The following is a 26129-nucleotide window of genomic DNA, read 5'->3' on the forward strand; positions in this document are numbered from 1 at the left end:
AGCAATACAATCTAACCGTGGCCTCCACTCCAGTGCTGTTGAGTCTAAACAGTGACATCTGGCACGGCTGAATGTGTAAAGGACAGAGTGTTGTTGGTTTGATGGCACTGACAAACATGAAACAAAGAGCCTTTGGTGAAACACAGGTGATTTTGATTCAAAACTAACAGCTACGGACAGACAAAAATGTTTTTAAAACACACAAAAAACAGATATACAGTACAAAAACACATTTGGTATAATACTTTAAATGAAAAGCATGAGGCAAATATAATGAAATGACGACTGTACATAATGAAGTTCATAATGAAATTAATTTGCAGCATTATCAAGTAAGAAAATTGCAGGCCAATACAATACACGTATTTACACTACCAGAACAATTTCATTATATGAACATTTTAGACTCTGAACATACAGTATGCAATAAGTGAACAAATGGACAAGAAGCTGGTACGCAAGGCATAATGAAAATAAAATGTTTAGATGAATATTTCATGTGAACCTGTGTGACAATATACACTATTCAATAAGAGTGGATTACTTGAGTCTAGAGTTTATTTTTACATTTTACGACAATAAATTACCCTTTGATGAAGTCTATGAATAAAACAATGTTAAAATATGTTGGAGGCGGTTTTTGGAGTCTTTTTAAATGGGTATCTGTTTTCATATAAAACTATATACAGTACCTACAGTATAGTATAATGTGAAAAAATACAATATACTATTGTATTGTACAATCAATCTGTTCTCATAATTTTTGGGTTCAATGGAATGGATCTATTCGAGGTGATAGATTTTTAGCTTGACGCATGCTGAAGCCTTGGCACTGATATATACACAAAGACACAAGTACATACAGTACATTATGTAAATAAATTACATGATACAAACTACTGTACACATTGAGAAAGAGATATGGGCAACTAACTAGGCAACACCACAATTGTTAAATTCCTTTGGAAGAAATATTTCTTAACACCGACAGTAATAACCATTATCATTCTGTGGATTGCCTGGAGGGGAGCAAAAATACCAACATTTCATACATACAGTAGCATAGCTGGCAGTTTAGAAATGTTCTGGAATGGCCTGAGATTTGAAATAGAGCACTATAAATTACTGTTGTAGTGCTTTGGTCAGCCTGAGGTATGCATGACCCTCAGCAGCTCCTGCACCTGTTCTCCACTTTTGTCTACCTCTCTATTTCTGAGTCTCTGTCTTTCTTTTCAAGAAGTTGCTCATCGTCTGTATGCACTTCTCTTGTTGAAACTCAAAATTGCCCTCTTTCTCTCACTGTGCCTCTAACTTTATTTTGAAGTCTCATTCTCAGTCTTTTATCTGTCTCTAGCCAAACAACTCCCTTCCTCTCTATATTACTTTGCTATCCATTTATTTGAGTTTCTTTCAAGACGTCTCTCTGTCTCACACTCTCCCTTAGCTGTTCTCATTGGCATTGTGGCCAATCTTGCTCAGTACTGAGTTGAGTTCATTGAGGAGGTTAGAGGGCATCAGGCCCTCACCCCCCAGCACAGGCCTCCTGTTTAGGCTCCTGCCACCAGTCTGAGGGGGCCTGGACTCCAGGCGTGGAGATGGGCAGCGCTGAGCTTGGCATACCCCCACAGAGACCTTCCTCTGCCCAGCCTCTGTGATCGCAAGGTGGTCCTTCAGTTTAAGACAGTTATCTAGTTGGGCGGTCTTATGCTGGACATGGCTGTCTTCGCTAGTCTTTGTGTTCACATCTCCGATGCAGATGTTTAGAGATAACTTCCTGTCCGTCTGCTATGGGATGAGAGGTAGATTAAAGATTGATATCTCAACCACTGTCACCTTCCCAACTGATCATATCATCCACTTTTTAAAAAAAAAACGCTTCCTCCTACTCTTACTTTTGAAATTATCTTTGATATCCCCTCTCATATTTACATTTATCCCAAGCAATTGTGGTAACTTATGTGTTAAGTATGTGAAATAACAGTTTGTTGTATCTATAGTTTAATTCATTACATAGGGATGTGCAGACTCACGTCTTTGCTGCTTTTGTGTTGAGTGTCCTGTGGACTCCTGTGAGCCGCTGACACAGCTCCCCCTCTGGAGGTTTTCTGAACTGCAGGTCCTCTGTGCTCGCTGTTCTTTGCCCACAGGTCCCCTCCATGCTGCAGGAACGACACACGCCATAAAAAGGAACGACACACGCCATTGTATTAGGTGTTAAACATTATTGTAGATACTCTCATGGACATGCTTTGTCGTCTATGAGACCCCTTTTCCGAGAAACACAGTTTTCAGAAATAAATGAAAAGCGTCTCATTACAAAAGACTGTTTGTAAACTTCCTGGTCAATAACCAACACAGTGATCACACCATAGCAGACTCACTGTCTAATTGACTGCCAGTAACTCTCACTGACTGCTGTATGTTTACAGGGCAGATACTGTTCAGAACATCCTGCTTTAGAAACTGCGACTCAGAGGGTTGTGACCCTGGGATCTGTGGAACAGCTCGACCACGCTCTTGCTCAACTTTAACGACTTGTCCTTTTCATGGTTACTTGCTGATCTGCGAACCGTTTCTCCCTTAGACACATCCTCGGTTCATCCATGGTGGAATATGTACTTGTAACTTCTGTATTCCCCCCACCAAAAAAGCCCTCCTTTGCCAGTTGCCATGGAAACACTGTCTTAGCCAATGCCTGCTAACAGGTAAGAGGAAGAAAATCGAGAGCATTGAAGTATTCTGGCTTTCTCCCTCTCTCCTCTCCCCTCTCCTCTCCCCTCTCCTCTCCCCTCTCCTCTAGTCATGTAGAATCTGGCAATCCGATATCTTGATTAGGTTTTACAAGTTTATGTGATAAAGAACAACCATCATAGGTGATATACAGTTGTACTGTATAGTGTATAGTATAGTAGAGCACACAGCTAATACAAATTAAATGTGATAATATGTTACATTTTACACAATTATAAGAATATGTCTGTATCTTTCCCTGTTGTCTTTCTTCAAACATCAAAACAGAATACAAAGTATCTCAATGAAGAAAATACTGGGAGAGAGAGAGAGAGTGTCTGAAACATCTGTAGCTTTTCTCCTTGTGTTTGCTTTGGCTTGCATTATTTATGGTATATGTGCTGTGTCAGCCACTGACAGTAACAACACTTAAATGTATCTGCAGGCTAAGTACACCAATGTGATTGTTACAGTCTCTGTGACCTTATTTTAGCAGCTAAGAGACTTTTCCACATAATGTGATTTATGTTATCACTGAGTGGCCTCGAAAACTTTACAGCACTTTCCGTATTTATGCGTTTTGGTACCCTTTGCTACAATAGAAATGGATGATTTGGGGGAAAATACAATTTGTTTGAACATACAGTTTGTAAAAGAACATTTCTGTGTGGTAATCAAACCATTTTTCATCCACATAAGGTAGTGAAAGGAGAAAAACAATGTTGTGTTCTTAATGTGTATTAATGTAATTTCTACCAAAACTCCAAAGAGTGTCCAAACTCTTGGTGCAAAGCCATAGACAAGCTCACTCACCTTCATTCTGATTATGTCAGTCACCCAGTCGATCTGAGCCTGCTTTCCCTCACAGCAGAAGTGCCTGTGGTGATCAGAAACACAGAGTAGATAGAGGTTGCCCCTAAACACTGGGCCTTGTTACACCTGTCACTTGAATCTGGCCTATATGAACATTGTTGCCACACAGCCTATATTTCCTTTCATGAAATATGACTAGACTATGTTCCAATGTTAGCCTAATAGACCGAAAGCAGTGTAACTGTTAACGCTGTTAACACAAGTCTCTTGTGTAAGAAAAACGTTTGGCATTGATAAATAAATGCAACAACAAATCCAAGACTATACCTATTTAAATAACGTGAGAGGAAATCCTAATACAATGTGGGTAAAGGGGGCAGATATGGGACGCATCGAAAGGGCAGGTGTACAGTAGACACTTATGTTCATGATCAGAATGTACTGTATTCTGATCTTTGTGGTCAGATGACAGAAGTCTGATGCAAGTGACAGGTTTAAAAACGGCCACTGATACAGGGTCAGATATTATGTAATCAGCCTCATTCTTAAGGTTGGGGTAGGCAACTTCTAACTGAAGCCAGAAACAATGAGAGGAGAAATAAAGCACAGAATAGATATCTCTCAGTCAATGTCCACCAGGGAATATCCATCATCAATCATACACCAGTTATGTGGGAGTGGGGGCAAAAGGTTCTCTTAATTTACAACTTATTCATCTCACCATCTCAACTTGTGGGTGAATCATTCACTCTTGACCTCTTATTTTTCTCTGTCAGGCTCTGATATAAAGAGTTTTGGGGGCTAGAAGGTAATCAATTATTGAATTGGATATCCACTGAAAAGCACTCACCACTGCTGTTTGTCAGTGTAGACCGTGAAGCCCCAGCTATTAAGGGAAAGACAGAACATGGTAAACTTTGTGTTTCTGAGAACTGGTGGTGACCCACAATGTGATCAAAAGTTGCAATATCCCTGTGCACACATTTTTAGCTTTTTCTGCAAAGTTTCATAGGGTTCAAATTCTTTTTTTGAGAAAGACCACATGAATTTAAAAGTACCAAACCACCTAGACATTTACGTACTGCAACAGCCAAACGTCTATACGTTCTGTTTGCATTCATCGTGATATTTGTCCTCAACATGTAGGTAGGACCAGGTTGTAATTGCAGTTCTGACAAACATCAGAATATGTTAATCATTATTTTTAGCTCTCATGTTTATGCATATGGACACCTCATCATGTTCTGAGTCAAGGTGTACACTGGGTACACAGCGTTAAGCATTCTTTAGTTTGAAGGAGTGTCTCACAGAGGAAAAGGTTTGTGCTCTTTCACACACACACACACACACACACACACACACACACACACACACACACACACACACACAAACACAGAGGGACAGACATACACAGACACAGACACAGACACAAACACAAACACAAACACAGACACAGACACAGACACACACACACACACACACACACACACACACACACATCTTGTGATGCGAGTGAGCGGCTCAGAAAACTATTCAGACATGGACATCACAGTGATAAAATATAAAAACCAACAAGAAACAATCGGAATGGAGGGGTCACTTTTCTCTTTCACTTTTTGCTATTTAACTTCAGATCCATTGACTTAAGTTGAACTGCTAAGAGCTGCATATTTGATTTCGGCCTATAGAATTAAACAAATAAATTGGAAGAGCTTATCTGCAACATTTATAATTCTGGTGATGTCCTTCCTGATGGTATCTTCTATAAAATGTTGATGAAAGGATTCATGTGAAGAATCGTTCTCTGTTTCTCAATCTCCTGTTGTGTCTCATACACACTTGTAGTTGTTTTGATTTAACAGGAAAAAATAAGAATTATTTGGACCATTGAGGTGATACATGTACAGTATGGGTGTGACTTGCCTGCATGCAGCGTATGAAATAGAAACAAAGCAGTTGATGTCACTGCAGAGCCATGGACGCTCATAAATCTTTCACTACGGACATGGGTGGTATGAACACATTAATTGATTATAAAGGGACCGATCTTATTTGCAGCAACGCTCATTCATATTTTGCGGATAGTATGAATTAGGACTTATTCTGATCCTCCTGGACTGAAAAGCACAGGCGATCACTTTGTAGACTAATTTTCACACTTTCCTCTGACTCTAATTCAATAGATGGAGAAAATTATGAGAAATTATAATTGGGTACTTTGAAACACTTCGATAGGCTTCTTCGTTTTTTCTTCTCCTTCAACCAACAAAAATGCAGCTGGCTTGACATGAGTCATAAATTATCATAATACAACATTATTAAAATTAAATAAACTGACAGCAATATTTCCTATTTCGAGAAGCAGGGCCAATAATTTGTATTAGTTAACGCACAATTACATTTAATCAATTTCATTATTGTGAAAAATAAGAGCGTGTTAGGAGTGGTTTGAATGGCTTGAATGGTCAAGGCTCTTGGAGCAAAGCGACGGGGTGATACATCTTTAGAGAAGAAGAACACTCACAGTGAGAGACAAAACAACAAACTGAAGAGGATAGGCACTAATGCAAAACAATTAAATGATTCATCTTAATAACAGATTTAAAAATATCTACAAAAAGTTGTGTTATTGAGATCATAAAATGGGTTTATGACTATGAGATATGTACTGTCTTACCTGGTTGGTGATTTTAGCTTTTTCTTCAGACCCAGGTAACACTTCACCGACTTCAGCAGAACATCTCTCTCTGGCTTAGTGCTCTGAGAAAGAGATGTTGACATGGTAGTACATATTAATACATCAAGTAACAGTTGAGATGAGGTCCAAATGAAAAGCATTTGGCAAACAGTTCATATTAGACAGATTCACACACATATTTTTTTCTTTACAACCTTGTTCACACACAGAGGACCAGGATCACTACCAGAGAACAAATGACAGACACTACTTTTGTCCCCGACACCAACCATCACCCCAACAACCCCAACAACCCTTATGCTCATCGACAGAGAGAATGTAAAAAATAAACAAATATCAAGTACATTTCAGATACACTGCTAATTTCTACCTCCTTTGTGCCATAATTAGCCACATTGCACAGTCTGATATTACACTAGATAAGGCAAACAATAGCCTTCATTCAATGCATCCTCACCCCTTCCTTCCTCCCCTCTGCATGCCACAATCCATCCACCTCCATCAATTATTAACACATCTTCACACTCCTTTACAAAACCATGTCTCAACTGGAGCGACACGCTCAGAAGGGGCCTCCAGGGATGCTGGTCCTGCATGCAGGACTGTACATGCTGTGTTCTAACAAAGCCAATCAAGCTCAGGGTGATTCACACAATGAACACTTCTCATTTAGAGGATGGAGACAGTTCCATTTTCCAAATTAAAAAGTAAAGTGGGGGCTGCTTCCTTTTGGTGAGTGAGGAGACTAATTGCAAGTGGAAAACGTTTTCTAGAATTCAGGCTTTTTTCGGGCTTGGGCTCATAACAATGTCTTCGATGTCGGGCTCTGGCTGGGCCTCATCTCAACGGGCCAGGGTTGGTCTTGAATTTTCAGGTCTGTTTCAAACTCTAACACAAAGTACACACACTGTGTACTGTAGAAACATACTAATGGCATAAACAGAAAAAGTGCACCCACTTTTATGTCTTTGTACAGTATCAGCTTCTGATCCCGAAGAACAACATATCTGTCCTGGAATTTATGGCCTGAAAGCAGCTTGGAGAATCCATCCTTGAACTTCAATGGTTCCCCTTTCATAAACTGTTTGTGGTCTAATGTGAAACATAAAGCAGTTCATCAGCATATCATTCCCAACCACTGAAATATGAGACTCAAGGATATCAACAAAGACATAAAATGTGTTTGTACTTGATTTGTACTGGATTAGGATTAGGATTAGATGGAAGAGAGTGATATGTGTTCAGCATGTATCAATGTTTATTTGCAATGAGGTAATGAATCATTTTGGGCAAAGGTTATTCTTTACAGTACATATAATATAGTACAATAATAACCCATTATACATCACACAGTCTTTTTTCATTTATCACATAACTGATGTTTCTAATTGCTTGAAAAAGTGAGACAAATACATTAATTCAATGAATCAATCTGGGATGTATCATCAAACGTTTTCCTGTAAAAATCTATTATACTCTATAATGGGTTGATGAAAACAAGCATTGTGATTTACAGAGGTTCGAAGCCGTGATTTAATAACAATATTGTTACAGTTAAATCACCTTTTATGATATTCCTATGCCGCAGTAGATTTGTGGATTATGTTCCATTGACAACGTTTGTAGTTTTGGGAACAATATTTTTATTTATCAATATTGTCATTTGGTAGGGGTTTGCCAGCACTTATTTGGTTCTGAATGGATTTAATGATTAAAAGATGTTCTTTTGAGAGCAGGTCAATCTTTCATTCAGTGAAACTTCATAAAGGTCTACAGTACAGCATCAGGAAACGTCTAGGGAGTGTGTCCATACTGCAGATAGTCATACAACAATCAGTGCCTTTGTCGATGGGAAAGTCTGGGGTACAGGAGATGATATGATATATCTGATATAAGATATATTAGGCATGATGTTGTCTCGCATAGCTATACCTCCAAATCCTGTTATTCTCATACTTTGTTTGTAGTTATTTTTTTCTAATTTTTGATTCGACGATCATGCTTGGAACGTTGGCTATGAGAGGTTGCGAGAGTTGATTCATTCATTTTCAGTTCATTTTGATTGACTTTGAGCATAAGTGATATTTCTAGAACAATAACCCTCTTCCCTTTTTCATTCTCTTTTGAAAAGAGCAAATTAGTCAGTGTCAGCCAATCAATTGGAATTGGTGTTATTTTTTCCACCCCTTGCTAATGAACTTCTGCCTCGAATTTCCCTAGGCTTTCCAAACTAGGGAAAGCCTGGTCTCTACAAGGTTAGGTATGATGCAATGGATTCAGGTGCCTACAGTACCTGGGACATCCTCCGCCGTTTTGGCTTCTCCAAATGTCTTTATGACCAGGAAGGCAGAGCTTGGGTCATCTAGAGTGCACCACTCGAGCACCTGTTCCAGAACCTTCTCTTTGTAGTGCAAAGGACGCTCTGTTAAAAAGACAAAAAAGAAAAACAAATACGTTTGTTATGTCTGCAATGGAAACATTTAGCATGACGTTTTAACAATATTGACCGTTGCAGTTCCAAAAAAAAGATTTCATCTTCAAGTCACTGAACTACAGTATAATTGTCTTAAATGCCATCAGGAAATCATATCAGAAAATCCATTACCAATAGGTTGTTGTTTTTTCTCCCCACTTTTATAATTGTGTAGTTCAAATTTGCAATTATCCTCTGCAAATCTGAACATGATTAGAAAACACACTCATGTGCAAAATAGACCTATTATCTCACCCTAATTTGTTAACAGGGTAATACGGTACATGCTATCAGCAAAAATCACTTGTACACCACCCCCGCCTCCCTCTATTGTATCAATCACTACACACCATGTTAATCATTTTTTATATCCAAGGGAAACAAAAAATAGCAGCTGCATAACTTATTCATAACACTGGTCTTATCTTTCTCAGGGATCTATGCAGACTCAGGCCAAGGAATTAGTTTAATCATTATCCACCAAATATTAGTGTCCCTTCCAGCCTATTACCAACGATAACAGTGTTTATCTATAGTTATCCTCCAAATGTCTAATTAGCTTCTACTTTCTCTTCTTGCTCTTCAGCCATGAGCACAAACTGTCACAACAGCACCTTTAGAGGAACTTTAATGTTTATTCCACAGAAAACATGTTGTCTCTAGCACTGTAAAATGCTGAACCATCACCAAATATATTCAGTATTCAACACACCGACATTTTTAGAAGAGGACAGCCTGTCCTCTGTAACTTTGGGGAACACAACAACATGTGACGCAAACTCTCCATGAACTGGTAAAAAGTGTACAGCGATACCAGCGAAGCAACTTCACACCAAAACTATAGTACTGTAATTTTTGTTCCATGCACAACTCCCATGAAATGAAAAAATGAAGGTATCTATAACAGAGGTGCTATCTTTGCATATTAATATCAAGAGGTGGGTCAGTTCCCTGAGTCTGTCATGCAAGGGGATGATGGTAATTTATAGCATATGATGATGATTAATTAATGGGCATATCATCAACGACAGAGGCAGGGCTAATTTCTCAGTATGCTCCTACATCCACGGACACTAGTTCATTACAGAGATAGCATAATGCGGCCCTGAGATGAGGGAAGTATGCTCCTTGTATGTGCCCTGAATGAGAATGGTCCTTCAAACACCGGCTTCTGTACATCAATCACTGATTGTACAGATGACCGTGCGGTTATTATAGAAGTTTGGAGCAAAAGCTATGGCTAGCATGAACTGTAGGAGCTATAACTAAAATAATAGTAATAAAATAAAATGTGTAGCTGTAGCCCACTTATTTCCCTGTGAACCATCTGAAAAACTAAATAATGTTTTCTACCAGATGTACCAGGTGAAACTAGAAACAATGTGTCCCAACTCAGCACATGAAATATTCATGTGTCCCTTCAAAGGAAGAACGTTTGTGTTCACGTACCCAGTTCTCCGTTCTCGATGACCTCAAATATGGTCCACAGGTCGTCAGCATTCATGACCACATTCCTCATGCTGAGTGTTGCGTCTGCAAGCTCATCTGACCGCATGGTGGGCGACACCTAATGCAACATAACCACATTGATGTCTTAGAGATGTGATGTCAAACCCTAGTTTTGGGGAGCTTAAAGGTGTGCAAGCTTTTATTCTTGTCCAGCACAAATTTAACAACTGTTGAACTTTCTAATGTGCTAAGTGTGTGTGTGCATGTAAGCAAAAAAGGCGCTTTCTGTCAATACCTTTTATTAGTCATTGTTTGCAGTAGAGAATACAAAGACTGCACATAGTCAAGGTCTGAGACAAATTCCAAAGTAATTGGTTAGCGGGAAAAGAAAAGAAAGGCCAGCTGTCTTACTCCAGAGAGTGAGGGGAGTGTTAATGTCGCTCTGAGTCACTGAACAGCCCCTCTAACCCCCCTCTCCACCCCACTGCTGTTCCACACCTGCAAAATAAGTCCATTACCTGCAGCTTACCAGCGCCGCTGATAAAACACAATTACTCACACAATTAAATCAGACATTTCTTTGATTAGCTAGCTTTTGATTTATTTCAGCGGCAGTAATCCCATCAGGTTTAACCACCAATGTCTCGGCCCTATTCTATCACCCCCTCCACCTCTCCACTGCCTCTCCTTCTACTCCCTCTATCCCGCTCCCTTTCATTTCACTCCTTCCCTCCCTGTCTCTTTCTCACCCTCTCTCCTCCAGACCTCATCGAACACCCATACAAACATACACACACCTCTACCTTGATTAAGCAGCAGTTTTCTGGTGCCCTCTTATCCAGGTACACCTCGAAGATCAAGTCCCCAGCTGGAGAGAACTACAGAGAGTGAGAGAGAGAGAAATCAGGAGAAAAAAACAACACCAGGATTAATTGGCTTGTGTTCTAAATGCCCACCTCAGTGTGGCATGGGCCTACATGGAGAGAACTGAGCGAAGCATTAGAGGATTTGTGGAAAGTAGTTCATGTTCTGAACTGCAGACAAACTAAATCTAGTGCTTATAATTTATGGGATTTTTGGCAAAATGAAGGGAGCAAAGCCAGATGATGTCAGGAAGGTGGAAGGGCAGGTAAGAAGACAATCGTAAGCTCTACCAAACTTCATAATATCCTAATCAATTGTTCACTCACAGTTTAGAATATAATCCTTTAAAATAATCTCCCTATAAAATAACTTAATTTCAACATTGAGACGTAGCCTCAATCTTTGAGAATAAAGACCGCTCTTCAGCATTGAGAGTGTCACACACAAACACACACACACACACACACACACACACACACACACACACACACACACACACACACACACACACACACACACACACACACACACACACACACACACACACACACACACACACACACACACACACACACACACACACACACACACACACACACACACACACACAGCCACGCGGCAGGTTGGGACCAGGACAAGAACCTTGAGAAGCTAGGCAAGAATTCATCTGACATTTTTTACATTTCCATCTCAACCTCGCCCTGGCATTATAAAGCAACATAAGGGGGCTATTGGACACAGTATGTCATTACAGCAAGTCATATTTCTCTTTATCCTCGCTCTATCCATCTTTCTCTCACAAAATAGTAGAAAAAGGTTCTTTCTGAAAGCTGAAGGTCACAACCAACCCTCTGTCTCTTAAGAAACAACATAATACTGAAACTAACAACAACATCCTTCCACTTTTGTTTTCAACAATAGTAAGGATGTGAAAATTATGTTGTACTGTAAGGGTTATCCTTGTCGACATGATCAGAGGAACTAAGAAATATCCATGACAACGGCACACAGAACTGGAAGCTAAGGTTGAACTTTGACATTTTTGTCTGGATAAGTGAGGGACAGAGAACAGGTAGACCTCTGCTACGTGTTTTGTGTGTGTGCTTGTTTGTGTGTGCTTGTGTATGCTGCTCAGCATCCACCCTAGCCCTGTTTTACTCCGACTGAGAGATTACAGCCCACAGACAAAGAACAATCAAGGCTCCATTCAGCTGTTGCTCAACACAGAGAGGAGAGAACACTGAGGAAGAGGTAGAGCAAGCTGGTAATGGGTGTGACAGAGGCAAAGAACAGGGAGGTATGGGAAAGAGTGGGAAGGGTAGGGATACTGTATACTGTAGCAGGTGGGGACAGCAACATCGGCCTACTGCCAAAATGTGTTCGGGGTCTCGTATTATGGCACAGCAATAAATCAATCAGTCACTCTTATCCACTTAACAATATCTCTCTCAGGTACTGTATGGACTGTTAGTGCAGGGACAGGTTTTCAATGGTGGATTTTAGGAGAGAGAATTATGACATAATGAGTGGGCAGCAGAACACACTCCTGATTCCAGTGGCTCAAAAACACCACAGAAATGACAGTCCTCCAAACCAATGTAGTGTAAGCTGTAATTGCGAGAATGTCAGAGGCATGATGGGCGTTGTCCAATTTCTTCGCTCTACTGTTTGGACTCCCTCCAAAGGCTGCTCATCTTTATTAAGTTACCCAAGCCAGTAACGAGTGAATGAGAAAGAAAGAAAAAGAAAAAGCACTGGTGCTTGTTTTCTCGCTAATTCCCTCCAACTCAAATTGCTTTGGACACCTTGGGGAAAAGAATGGAAAGTAAGAGAGGGAGGGTGAAAACAGTTCTAAACAGCTTTACCAACAACAGTGAGAGGGGCAGGTGGGCCTTTGTCCAAAGCTGGCAGGTGGGAGAGGTAATGAAACACAGGTGATTATGGTTTCTGTGTTTGTGTGCGTGTGTGTGTGCGTGTGCGTGTGCGTGTGTGTGTGTGGATAGGGGTATTGTGTGAGTACAGCTGCAGAGCGAGGGGGCTAACTCACAGGCACACACAGTGCTCAGCTTTGCTAATCATGCTACACACAACAAGTGCTAACGAGGGCCTAATAAAATGTCACATGGTGGAGCTTTTCTCTCCTGAAAGGCCTAGTCTTGCTACATTTAAATTGAATACCTGACACCTCTGTTTTCTCTTTCCTGTGCTCCCGCTCCCGTTTCCAAGTTACTAAAACCTCCACTTTGAGTGTGAAACTGATTTCTTTCTCTCTATTGTTTTTCTTTTTTTTTGTCCCAATTTTCTTCCAGCCACAGGTTTATAATAGGATTGACCTGCAGTAGTATTAACCTTTTACTCCACATGACGAGATTTATTCTGAAAGCCTCTCCAAGTTCACTTCAGGAGAGGGAGAGGAGAAAACAACACACTTCAGTAACAGCAGAGGTGGATGATTAATGTAGTTTTTCAGGTTATCTGAACAAGTAGTTTCTTGCAGCACTGGCATCAGAGCATCAGAGCAAGTAGTAGCCATAAAGGTTAACAGGCACAACAAACCCTCATCACCCACCCTCCCTGATTCAAACCCTCATCACCCACCCTCCCTGATTCAAACCCTCATCACCCACCCTCCCTGATTCCATCCAGAACAACAGTAAGACAGTTCTAATTAATTTATGACCAAAGAGGCCCTTGTGTATGGGGACACACATGCAGAAGACCAATCTGAAGTGCTGGCTGTGTTCGTGAGTGCAGTTAAACAGGTTGACCTACTGTGGTGTCTTTCTTGTCATTCCAGCGGGTGATGAAACGGTTCTCTCTCTCCATCTGCTTCACTTGTTCCTCATTGACCTGTGTGAAGCAACCAACAATACACACATGAATACACACAATAGCAATGTCTGATAATTCACATCAACCCTGTCCAATTACTGTACCTGTAAAAACTTACTGTACGTGAAGAAAAATATGACTATGGTGCATATCAATAAATGACATTTAGATAATGTGGAGGTATGACTAGAATGGATCAGAACAGACAATGGAAAATCATAGTTCTAGCCAGTAAATTCAGCCCTTAAAAGGCTAACTGGGTGAGGCTGTGGCAATGGTGTGTCACTCAAAAGTGTAGAATTAGGTCGTTCTTCTCATGCTTCCTCAAGTCTCCTAAACTAATTTAGAAGTGGGAAGTTCAGCCTGATTGTTTGACGTGGCTCAGTACCAACTGAATAAATGGGTTCGCATACTTTCTTTACAAAGCTCTGGGGTGGGAAAATTACATTTATTATTCCAACTTTTTCCTATCATTTTCAGAGAACAATTTGCTTTGTCAGGGCTATGCATTGCAAAGAAGATTGGGGGAGAAAACACACACACACACACACACACACACAGACACACACACTCAGCGTGTGTGTTTGGGCCTGATAAAGGCCCAGTCAACGGCATCCGGCACAAAAATGCCACTTTAATTAGCGAACGTCTCACTCGTTTTATGTCACAGTGTGTGTATATACTGGAATTCACCCTCATTGGTTCAGCTTAATGGCTATTTGTCATGCAAACGATGGCATCCCAAACTGATTTGGAGTGAATACTTTTCCTCTAGGATGGAACAAGAGGAAGCCAGGCATGCCGAGGGAATGAGCATTCCCCGCCGCTCCAAATCCCATTAGTACGGCAGAGCTCCAAGTGCTACACTGATATCATTCCCCCTCCCTCCTTTCATTAGCGAGTTGAGGCTATTGTGTGATTCAGGTGAGACACTAATAACGTTCCCCTGGTGATACAAGGCGATGAAAAAGAAAAGTTCCATATACAACACTTGATTTGTTATACAATGTAGCACCATCAATTGTTCAAGAAAGGCATGGAAGGAAACTATTATCTGTTTAGCAAGTTTGTGATGGGACTCACATGAAACAGTTCAACATAGTTGTTGATGAGGTCCTCGACGACATTGATTTCAGGTGTCGTCTGTCCTTCAGTTTGGAACAGACAGGATGAGAACACACAGGCCAGGTCACGAGTCTGCATCTGGTTTATATGGGAGCATCGCTGGATGCTAGAAAGAAAGAGGTTTATTGATCAGTGTTCTCTCTCTCTCTCTCTCTCTCTCTCTTACACGCATACACAAAAACCTGCGTACCATACACACATGCCCATACATGTAAGTGCACAACAATCTGCATCATTACCATAATATTCAGACTTATCAAAGACAATCACTGTGGCTTTGGGAGGGAAACGTGTGCAATGTAAGCATCAGTAAAAAAGACATCAAAAAGACATCAATATGTCATCAAGACATATTTCAATGCTACTGCAGTAAAATCAGCACTGATTTGTAATAATCATATCCTCGAAGGTGCCGGTAGAGCTGGCTGTCTGTTTCAGCAACTCCGTCTTTTTTAGTTATTTATAGTAGTTTATAGCAGTTTTTATACTGTTTGTTAAAACCGGCATAGAAATCTAACCAAAATAACCATGGACACTGAACTTTTTATTTACTTTTTCACCGTTTTACTACTCATGGGGACTGTTTTTATTCCTGGTGGATTTGCGTGCTGCGAGACCGCTATTGTTTACTTTCAAGAACAGCTGATCGCTTTGGCTCAGCTGGCAATGGTTGTCGGTGTGCGGCCCACTGTACCTGCGGAAATAAGGACCGGGGAAGCAGAGTGGGGCTGAAGAGACGGATGAAGAAAAGGAGATATAAACTGTATCTTCCTTCTATCATCATGGGCAACGTGAGATCTCTGGGCATTAAGATGGAGGAGCTTACGGCACTGGCGAGAGATCAGAGGGAATACCATGAATGCAATCTTATGCGTTTTACGGAGACATGGCTACAGGAGGTTATTCCCAATGCAAACACCACCATCAAAGGCTTTCAGACAGTGCAAGTGGACAGGATTCACCATCAGTGCGGCAAAAAGCAAGGCAGAGGAGTTGCTGTATTTGTCAACAAGAGATGGCCATATTCACGTGAAGGAAAGTGTCTATAGTCCAGACATCAAACCTTTGGCCGTGGGACTTCGCCCATATTATTTGCCACGTGAGTTCTCACATGTTATTGTTGTGGACGCATATATCCTCTAGTCCAGCGGCACTCTGTGACCACTAGGACTGTGAGGAGATGGACACAGGAGGCTGATGAGGCTTTTAAGACAATGGACTGGGAAGTTCTCTGTGAGTCACATGGAGAAGACATTGATGATCTTTCACATTGCATCTCTGACTACTTTAACTTCTGTGTGGAGAACACCGTACATACTAGGAGGGTGCGGTGCTTTCCCAACAACAAGACTTGGATTACAAGTGACCTAAAGGCCCTCCTCAACGACAAGAAGAGAGGCTTCAGGTCTGGTGACAAGGAAGAACTGAAGCGGGTACAAAAGAAGCTCAAGGAGAAGCTGAAGGAGAGCAGGGACACCTACAGGCGGAAGATGGAGGACAGCCTGCAGGACAACAATACAAGAGAGGTGTGGAGCAGCATGAGGAAGATCACTGGCTACAAGCAGACTAACGACCCGCAAGAGCCTGGAGATCTGGACAGGGCCAACGAGTTGAACCAGTTCTTCAACAGGTTTGACTCAGGAGCACATTGTCTCCCTCCCCCCAGCTCCACCAACGACTCTCCACTCCGTTCTCCTTCTCCTTCTCCTCCCCCCAGCTCCTCCAGCCCTGCTCAGCTACCGGACCAGCCCCCTCCCCTCCCCCTGCCCTGTCTGGACCCATTCACACCTCTCACCTACCCCTTTGTCCCATCCAGTACCCACTTCCTTCCCTCTCCCTGTCAAGCCCCCCTGACTCCATTCACACCTCCCCTCCTTTCCCCTCCTCCTCCAGCCCCACCATTTCCTCACTTCACAACTCTTCAGCACCCCCCAATCATTCTGCCCCCGACACCACTGCCACAGCCAACGACCCCCCCACCACCCCCCGGTCCGGTGTCCTCATCAGTACGGCTCAAGTGAAGAGAGAACTGGGGAAACTCCGTACCAGGAAGGCTGGGGGATGTTAAATAACACTGGACGGTTCTTACTGTATATAATGTTTCAGATGTCTATTTTATTTTATTATTCTATTGTCACTTTATTTAGTTGTTGTTTGTGGTGTGAGCTGCTGTAACGCCTTAATTTCCCCTCAGGGATCAATAAAGTACCTATCTATCTATCTATCTATCTATCTATCTATCTATCTATCTATCTATCTATCTATCTATCTATCTATCTATCTAATGAAAAAGTATGTAGAACTATGCTAGTATTATTGTCCAATATAATCTAACATGTACTAGTAGTCTAGAAATAAGGTATCTCAGTCTTTAATATACAAGCAATTATTTGTTCTGTGTCGCGAGCTGAATGCAATTAAGTAAGAGACACAGAATAAGGAATACGCACCAGGGGAGGTGCAAAGTATGGTGATATGAATAGATAGAGTGAGTCCAATCTCTGGGCAAGGAAGGGTGGGTTAGAAGTGTCGCTGAGAACAGGTGGCATCGTTATGCCAACGTGCCCTTGGTCTGTGTTGTTGTGTCACCGCCACCCACAGATATTTTTACATTGTCATTGTGTTGTTGTTGTTGTTGTTGTTATTGTTGTTGTTGTTGTGTGTGTGTGTGTGTGTGTGTGTGTGTGTGTATGTGTGTGAAACACATATATTGTGACTTTCATCGAAAGTTTCTATCCATGCTCACCTTTTTAGGCAAAATACTTGACCTCCACATTTCTGAGTCCTTGTTATTGTTTGTTTGTTTGTGAAGTACTCCAACAGCTCCATCTGCAGCAAACTAATAACTGTGAGATTAGCAGTGTGAGGTCGGCATTGACCGGAGGGTCTTGGGCTCTTACCTGAACAGATGCTGCAGTAAGGCTGCCAGGGTGGACCTATTGATCTTGGGCAAACTCTGGATAAACGTTGAATACTTCTCCACTCTTTGCTTCTCATCCTCCTCATCTAAGAATGCCAAGAAAATACATCATGAAAAATCTATACCGGAAGAGTCTACTTTACGGACAGAACTCACCATTTAAAACACACACCCACAGACTCACAAAAAGCACATAAAGAGAGTTGAAGTGGATTGTCAAATATGATATCGTGACGCAGTGTTTCCCCTATCATAAGGTATGACAGGCATTCTGACGGAAAACAGATAACCAGGAAGACTCTAAGTTAAGATCCAATATCAGTATGTTATGTAGAGACTCTAATTTAGTTTATGCCACAGACCCAGTACAGACACCCAGTAGGGATAGAGCTCTTTGGCTAGGAGTGCGTCCTCGGCCTGGGACAAGAAGCTCTTGAGAGTGTCAGTGACATCCTCCAGCTGGTGCTCCTGCACCCTCAACTTGACGTTGCGGGCGTCCCTCTGGAACTCCTCCAGGAGCAGGCCGACACGGACAGGGTCTCCCGTCCTCTGGTAGATCCCCTCATGGCACAGACCTGTGTATGTGTGTGTGTGTGTGTGTGTGTGTGGGGGGGGGGGGGGGGGTAGATAGAGGAAGAGGGATGGGAGGGAAGGTTGGAGAGAGAGAGAGTCAAATCCTCTGCTGCTATAGCCTAATCCTTTGTGATGTCCTGTTTGGCAAGGCTCCATGTATTGTGGTGTTGTTTAATGCAGAAACAGTCTGACAGCCAAAAACATGCACTGTAGTGATATCTGCTGTATCATACTTCTGTAGTTGCTATGGATGCAACGGGTGTCTAACAGGTGTTGTGGATTACTTGGACACTCACCATACTGGATAACAAAAGCAATGCAGCTGTCCACAATGATGGGGACACCATTTTTACTGAGCTGCTGGTTGCCTAGTGCCTTGCCGTCGGTGCCAGCAGCCAATCGGATCGCAGAGTGCCACAAGGCAAAGTCCACTTTGTTGAAACCATGGATGTACACAGTTCTGTGAGAGAGAAGACAGGTCATTAACATATCATGGATACAAATTCATGAATAACAGTACCCTCTTAACGTGCATGCAATAACATGTACAATACATTTAAAAAGCACAAATTCTAAGAGAGTCAACACATTGCACAAAGTAGTTGTCCCACCAGACCAGGTTGGATGTGAGCAATCCACAGATAAACATGCTGTACCTTCCGCTTTCCACCATTAGCAGCACTTGGATCCTATCCTCACCTTCTGCATGGGTGGAAACAGCTGAGAAAAATTACATCAAAATGTATTAATGGCATTTTAATAAAAATGTATGCTCTCAACTGAAACAAAGTAGGCCTACAGTATATCATTAGTAATGTACAGTATACCATTGTGATGGTATTAACATTTCCAGTACCACCCTAATGATGAGCTAGAGACCAAGAGCACAAGAGAGTGACTGTTATACAGTACATACAGTACAGTTGTGTATAGCTATGTAACAACGCACTATGTAATTGGCCATACAGTATATGGAACTGTGTACACTCTCTCTATATGCATCAAGTTACAGTACATTATAAAATCAGATATGGTAAACATACATCAAGGCAACCCAGACAGGTCTGTTCAGACAGTCAGACAGAGGTAAAGAGACGGAACGAGAGAGAGTGATTTCTCGTCTCTGGGAGAGGAACTGGGGCGTAAACGCTTGTGTCATCGGGCTTTACATGGGGTTGGTCTTGATGGTGCCAAATGAGATCTTACTGTTTTTAATCACCAGCCCCAACCAAAATACTGTACATGTACACACACACGTACGCACGCACGCACGCACGCACGCACGCACGCACGCACGCACGCACGCACCCACACACGCACAGTATTGTTTAACAATTATCCACTTGGTAACATTACTGCATAGAAGGGATGAACTTCATTAACTAAAGAACTAAGACACCCTCAGTATACAGAGCTAAACAGCTAAAATCTTAATCTCCAATACTTAATTTCAAATACTCTCTGGTGGCAAATTAGTTTATGCTATTTTGTTTGGCAGTGTTTTCAAGGGCAAGGAATGTTGCTCTGATTCTAACAACCTGGGAAAAAAAAACTTCAGAGATTGAGAGGGCTTTATTAAAATACTGTTATCAGGTAAATGCAAACGTGTTGTCATTGTAAAAACAAAAACATATTATATATATATAACACAGGCCCATTTAAACACCAGATAAGCCCCCAGTCAAGCCCCCAGTCAGTCCATGGACCTTTTGGCTGCCATGATTTTTTATTTTATTTATTTATTTTTGAATCCCTTTATCCTCCTCTCGGCTTGCTGTGGAAATTGTATTACATTTTATGTTTTTTGGATAAAAAAACAAACTCTGTGGCCTTGTAGGTTTGTAATTAGTATTGGGATTCCTGCAAAAAAGCAGTTTCTTCTTCTGAAAAACACATTACCTCAGAGCAATTCTCTGCATAAGAAGCCTCTGGAATCAACAGTGACTGCCAGGCAACGTGAAATATCATGGTGTTTTCCAAATGTGCTCTTTAGACAGAATGGCTGACCAAAATACTAGCACAACACTGATTTTGCTAATGAGTTAAATTAAGGTGATTATTTTGGATAAACTAGAGCTGGCCTGCAAAAAAAGCTCAGCCCTCTCAAATTTGCATTAGTTAAGTTTATTTGCTGGTAGCCTGGATCATATGCTATGATATGCTATGATAAGGTATGATAAGGTATGATCTTCATTCATGGTCTCAGCTCGCCACACCATGTCTATAGCTAAAGTCTATCACTTCACCGTATCTATGCTGGACTGCGGTGTAGGGCTGATGATTATCTGGGCCTAGAACTTTTTAATGAGCTACTTTCTACAACAAATGAACTGAAACAAATTGATTTGAAGAAGCTAAATGATGATGTTCTTATCCTGTTTAGAAGCAATCTATTTCAGTTTGTTGTTGAGGGGGTGGACAGATCAGAACACTGGCAGGTTAATGGTAATCATATATTTCATCTTTCATTTTCACTCTGTTGGTTCTGGAGGATTATACGGCAGACACGTTTGACACAGCCCCATATAAACACCAGATAAGCCCCCAGTCAGTCCATGGACCTTTTGGCTGCCATTTTGACTGACTGAACTCCACCTAATGGCTATTGCAGTGAAGAGGGAAGAAACTGTGCACACCAGAAAAAATATTCTAAGCTATGCCCACATTCCTAATGTTGCAGCATATACAGTATACAATCTACACAGTCATGAAGCAGTAGCCTTTATAGCATGTGTACTGTACAGTAGCTTCTTCTCCCCATGCCCTTAAACTGTGTGTTTGATCTCTCAATGCTTCACTTCAGAAACGCTCTTGTTATTGTGTCATATTAGCAGGAATGGGTGCTAATCCCATGTCACAGGACATGGTTCCTAAAGTTCCCCACCACGTTCTACTATGTTTCGCCCCCTAAGAGAGCAGCCCCTCTGGTACTAGGGTTTCCCATCTGTGACAAATGTAGTTTTGGACTGGCACCATGGCAGTTCCCTAATCCCGCCCCAGGTAAGAATAGGGGGCGGCCAGTCATGACGTTCCGATATGATCCACAGTTAGCCCTAAACGGATTAAAAATATGTATGCTGTTTGTTTTAAATGTAAGCACATCATTCTGACACAATCGATTGAAATGTTACAAATCTAGTGGGCTGCCAACTATGTGAACTGCACTGCCTGACATCCCTATCGGCAAATTTTTCTGCTCTCCACTGAGTAGACTTAAGACATAAATACACAATGTCAAATTCACCTTACTGTAAGCTTACACATTTGTGTGACTCAGGAGGCATGTGTATCTGTATGTGTGTGTGTGTGTGTATGTGTGTAAGTACGCATGTGTGTGTGTGAACATGTGTGTACGTCGAGTGTAGGTACGTACTGAGCTCCTGTAGTTGTTTGAGCTGTATCGCCTCCTCAGACCCCTCCTCTTCCCCTGAGCTGAAGTGTAGGGTAGAGCCTTCTAACGCGAACCAACCGACTCTCCAGTGGTAGAGGTCATAACCTTCCTTATAGAAGAGCCGCCCAATCAGCTCACAGTCTTGTCTCAACATGGCCTCTACTTTAGATTCGACAAAACACTGAAAGGGAGACAAAACAAAAATAACAATCAATTCTGTTTACAAAACAAAATAAAACTAAGTTGTGCAAATCAAAACAGAAAGACAAACACCATATGCAGCCATTATGTCTGAAAACAACATACTTTCAGAAGAGGAAACTTTATCTAGCCTGTACCCAGCTGAATTGTCTTGCACACCTTGCTCTCTCTCCAAATGTCTTACCGTTTCACTGTGGCTCAAATTGAAACACGGGGGCGTAAAAGGCCTGTAGTGCAGACAGACAGCTGGACTAATTCTCCTATGCCTCCCACTATCTATCACGGCTTTGTCTGGGATTAATAGATAGGGTGCGGGAAGGTGGAAAAAAAGAGCCTGTCACTGTGCAAGGGAAGAGATAGTTGGACTACTATGTCTTCTTGATGGTAGAGGGAGTCATGTGTATGTGTGTGTGTGTGTGTGTGTGTGTGTGTGTGTGTGTGTTTGCACACATGTACACACGTACACACACACACACACACACACACACACACACACACACACACACACACACACACACACACACAGATCACTTTGTGTACCTGTAACTCAAGTGAAGAAATTCACTAGAACCCATAGCGAGAAGAACACATACTGTACACAGTGCATACATATTTTTCACCTTGGCAATAGCCTGGACCCAGTCCTGCTGTGTCTCCTGTGTCTCAGCTCCAAACAACAATACCCGCTCTGATTGTAAGTACAGCTCCACTGTGAACACAGCCCTGAGACAATGAGAGAAGGGGCATAGAGGGTAAACCACAGACAAGGAGAGGGACAGTCACAAGAATTAAAATATAGTATCATACAATATCATACACAAAGAAAAACACATGTATATCAACACACACACACACACACACACACACACACACACACACACACACACACACACACACACACACACACACAGACACACACACACACACACACACACAGCCAGACATAGCCACACACACACACGCACACATTGTTTAAAACCTGTCGCTTTAGAGGAACAACCCTGCTGTCGGAAGCAAAAAGGTAGCTATTAATCTTTGTTTGTCCTTCTCCCTCTCTCTCCCTAGCTTTCCACTTTCTCTCAAAGGACAGGAGGTCAAAGGATCACTATCTTAAAGGTTTTGACACGGTAGCAGGTGATGGCTCGATTTTCGGGGGGCTGTATGAGAGGGGGTTTCTAAGCGGTACAACGATGTGTGTTTAAGAGAGCATGTCACAGGGTCAGGGCAGAGCTGGGCTGGTCTCCTCCCATGCGTGTCGAGGGAAAACGAGCGGACATGGGTGTGTGTGTGACCCCTGACCGACTGATAGGTGTGCAGGCGCTTGTTAGAGAGGGACCCAGAGGAGAGCGACAGAGGAGGGGAATGGAGAGAGAGGGGGTAGACATTTAGAAAGAGAGAACATGACAATTAGCGAGAGGGAGCAGAGAGAGAGAGAGAGAAAAAAAGTTGACAACCAGCCTATCAATGTCTAAGCAGCAAATCTAAATCAAACTCAAATCTTCTCCAGCCAACAAAATCTACTTCAACACCCACCTCATCTAGTAAACCTGATCTACCTCTACTAACACCTACTGTATGAGCATATCCCCCATACACAATCCACAAAAGACCTGGAATATGAATAGGAGCCTCATTGGCAAGGGGAGTGTGGGCACATTGTGATGTGCATGTACATACCTGCTAAAATGACCCAAGCAAAGTATGTGAAGAAAATGACTCCTGTAGTGCATGTACTCAGCATGTTTTAATATTCATGAGCCTTAGACAGGCAGAGGTGAGGCATCCCCACTCTGCCTCTGCATGCTGGGGACAGTGGAGGCTGACTATGTGCGGGGGTCTATTCATCTATGGTACACTCAGCCCACTCCCTCCTGGGAGTACTGGGAGATCAAGAACTCGTGCACCACACCACATTCCACATTAGTTTACTGTTCAGCACCTGATCAGCCACAGGAGGATGGGTCCACCCTGGAGTCTGGTTCCTCTCAAGGTTTCTTCCTCCCAGGGAGTTTTTCCTTGCCACTATGCCCTATATTTTTCTCCCCTCTGGGGAGTTTTTTCCTTTGCTTGCTTTTTGGGAGTCTATGGTTTGGTGTTAGATCATATTATTTGTATTGTATTTATTGTTTATATTGCTTAGTATTGTTTTTGTCGTGAAGCACTTTGCAACATTTGTCTATCTACAAAGTGCTATACAAATATATGTTATTGATTGATCACCTTTCTACCATGATCCTATACACACACACACACACACACACACATACACACACCACTCATTAGCCATGAGCGTGTATATTAATACAGTACATTAAACAGGCCAGAGTACCAACCAGACAGATGTATCCATAATGGCTGCATAAATAACATTTACAAATCAACACATTGTTCCCTCTCCATAACATCTGCTGGAGCAATAATGTGCTTGGCTTATGCTCTGATCATAACCCATTATCAAACTGCTCAGAATAATATAATAGACTGACACACACACACACACACACACACACACACACACACACACACACACACACACACACACACTGTGTGCTTGAACACACACACACACACACACACACACTGTGTGCTCGAACACACACACACAACCACACACACACACACACACACACACACATACACACACACACACACACACACACACACACACACACACACACACACTGCATAATACACTAGACCCTCTTCAAAATGATCACCCACTGTGCATTATAGCATCTGCAAACTGTATTTATGTCTTACTTTATGTTCTTTAGTAAGAACAGAAGAAGAAAGTTTATTTTGTGATCAACTTTTTATGAATAAAGGTGTCAGTATGATGTGGTCATTAGAAAGATGGATTAACCAGACGGATGGTAGTTTAAAGTAAACTGTTCTTTCATCCATCTTTGCCGATATTCGAAACTTGTGAATTAATGGAAATTCTACATCAGTGAAGGCTTGGGTGTGTTTCCATACCCAGCTCCAGTCATGGTCTCTGTGTTGTTGACCGCCAGGCTGACCACCTCAGTGATGTCCACTCTGCTGGTGGCGGTGGAGGTCCGCTCGCTCTCATAGTAACTAAGGAAGCCTGCCTCCAGAGTACACCAGCGGCGCACCATGTCTGAAACACACATAGACACACATAAATCATATCTGCATCAGGAGGCACACAAACTCATATGTTTAACATATCATCATCACCAACTACACACACAAACACATGCATACGCACACACACTCACAGACGCCCAGACACACAGATGTGCGCAAACACACACACAAACACACACACACACTCACTAAAACACACCATCTGTAGGCATATGCACAATATCAAACACTTTAACAAACACCTCCACACAAACCCACAAACTGCCTTAATAGAAGTGAATAACCCAGCAGGTTTCAATCAACAGAGACTAAGTTGATCCCTGGAAAGTTGGAAGGCACACAATTGTCTTTCATGATTGTCTGACTTGAGGATTTACATACTTAACAAGCATGAAGTTCATGAAAACACACCTAATTTTGGATTTCAAAGTCACCGTGCCATCTGCTTTTTTGTTCCGCCACAAACACACCCTCCCCCACCCGCCGTTTCTGACTCTAAAGTTTCAATTCCATTCATCTCATGAATATGCTAATTGTTGATTCCTTTGCCAACAGTGGGTGATGCCTCTGAAGACACAGATATAGTTCTAATAAACAAACAAAGAAGTGTCTACAATTGCCTTTTTAAAGACAAAGATCTTTATAAAAAAGTAAAGACAACATACTAGCTTCTCTCTCTCTCTATTTCTATTTCTCTCTCTCTCTCTCTCTCTCTCTCTCTCTCTCTCTCTCTCTCTCTCTCTCTCTCTCTCTCTCTCTCTCTTTCTCTTTCTCTCTCTCTCAACACTTTACTGCTAAACTTTTTGCACATTTTCACTCAAGCAGAAATGTTTGTCTGAGAGACAGGGTGGACAACATTCCACTGGCATTTCTATTGGCCCCAGCTCCTCACCCCTCGTTCTAGCCACATCTCCAAACCTCTCCTTCCTCCATCTCCAAACCTCTCCTT

At 41.9% G+C, this 26129-nt stretch overlaps 1 protein-coding gene across 3 annotated transcripts in view; it reads right to left on the reverse strand.

Annotated features, from left to right (window-relative positions):
* Positions 1-228: 228 nt before the first annotated feature.
* arap2 (ArfGAP with RhoGAP domain, ankyrin repeat and PH domain 2) overlaps positions 229-26129 on the reverse strand; it is a 76197-nt gene continuing 50296 nt past the window's right edge. The window contains exons 16-33 of one of the 3 annotated variants that reach the window (XM_083678837.1): positions 25046-25190; positions 22690-22792; positions 21851-22049; positions 19134-19197; positions 18774-18937; positions 18267-18479; positions 17885-17990; positions 14943-15090; positions 13800-13877; positions 10967-11041; positions 10164-10281; positions 8535-8663; positions 7200-7333; positions 6221-6303; positions 4394-4429; positions 3544-3607; positions 2031-2159; positions 229-1785 (exon numbers count right to left, since the gene is read on the reverse strand). In XM_083678837.1, the coding sequence (XP_083534963.1) occupies positions 1441-1785; positions 2031-2159; positions 3544-3607; positions 4394-4429; positions 6221-6303; positions 7200-7333; positions 8535-8663; positions 10164-10281; positions 10967-11041; positions 13800-13877; positions 14943-15090; positions 17885-17990; positions 18267-18479; positions 18774-18937; positions 19134-19197; positions 21851-22049; positions 22690-22792; positions 25046-25190 (2333 nt within the window). In that variant the 3' untranslated portion in view covers positions 229-1440. Of the gene's footprint in view, positions 1786-2030; positions 2160-3543; positions 3608-4393; positions 4430-6220; positions 6304-7199; positions 7334-8534; positions 8664-10163; positions 10282-10960; positions 11042-13799; positions 13878-14942; positions 15091-17884; positions 17991-18266; positions 18480-18773; positions 18938-19133; positions 19198-21850; positions 22050-22689; positions 22793-25045; positions 25191-26129 lie in introns of all 3 variants that reach the window. The other 2 variants (XM_083678836.1, XM_083678835.1) reach the window with 2 other exon arrangements.

The sequence above is a fragment of the Argentina silus genome (genome assembly GCF_951799395.1).
Source record: "Argentina silus genome assembly, chromosome: 1".
In the NCBI taxonomy this organism is placed as follows: Eukaryota; Metazoa; Chordata; class Actinopteri; order Argentiniformes; family Argentinidae; genus Argentina; species Argentina silus.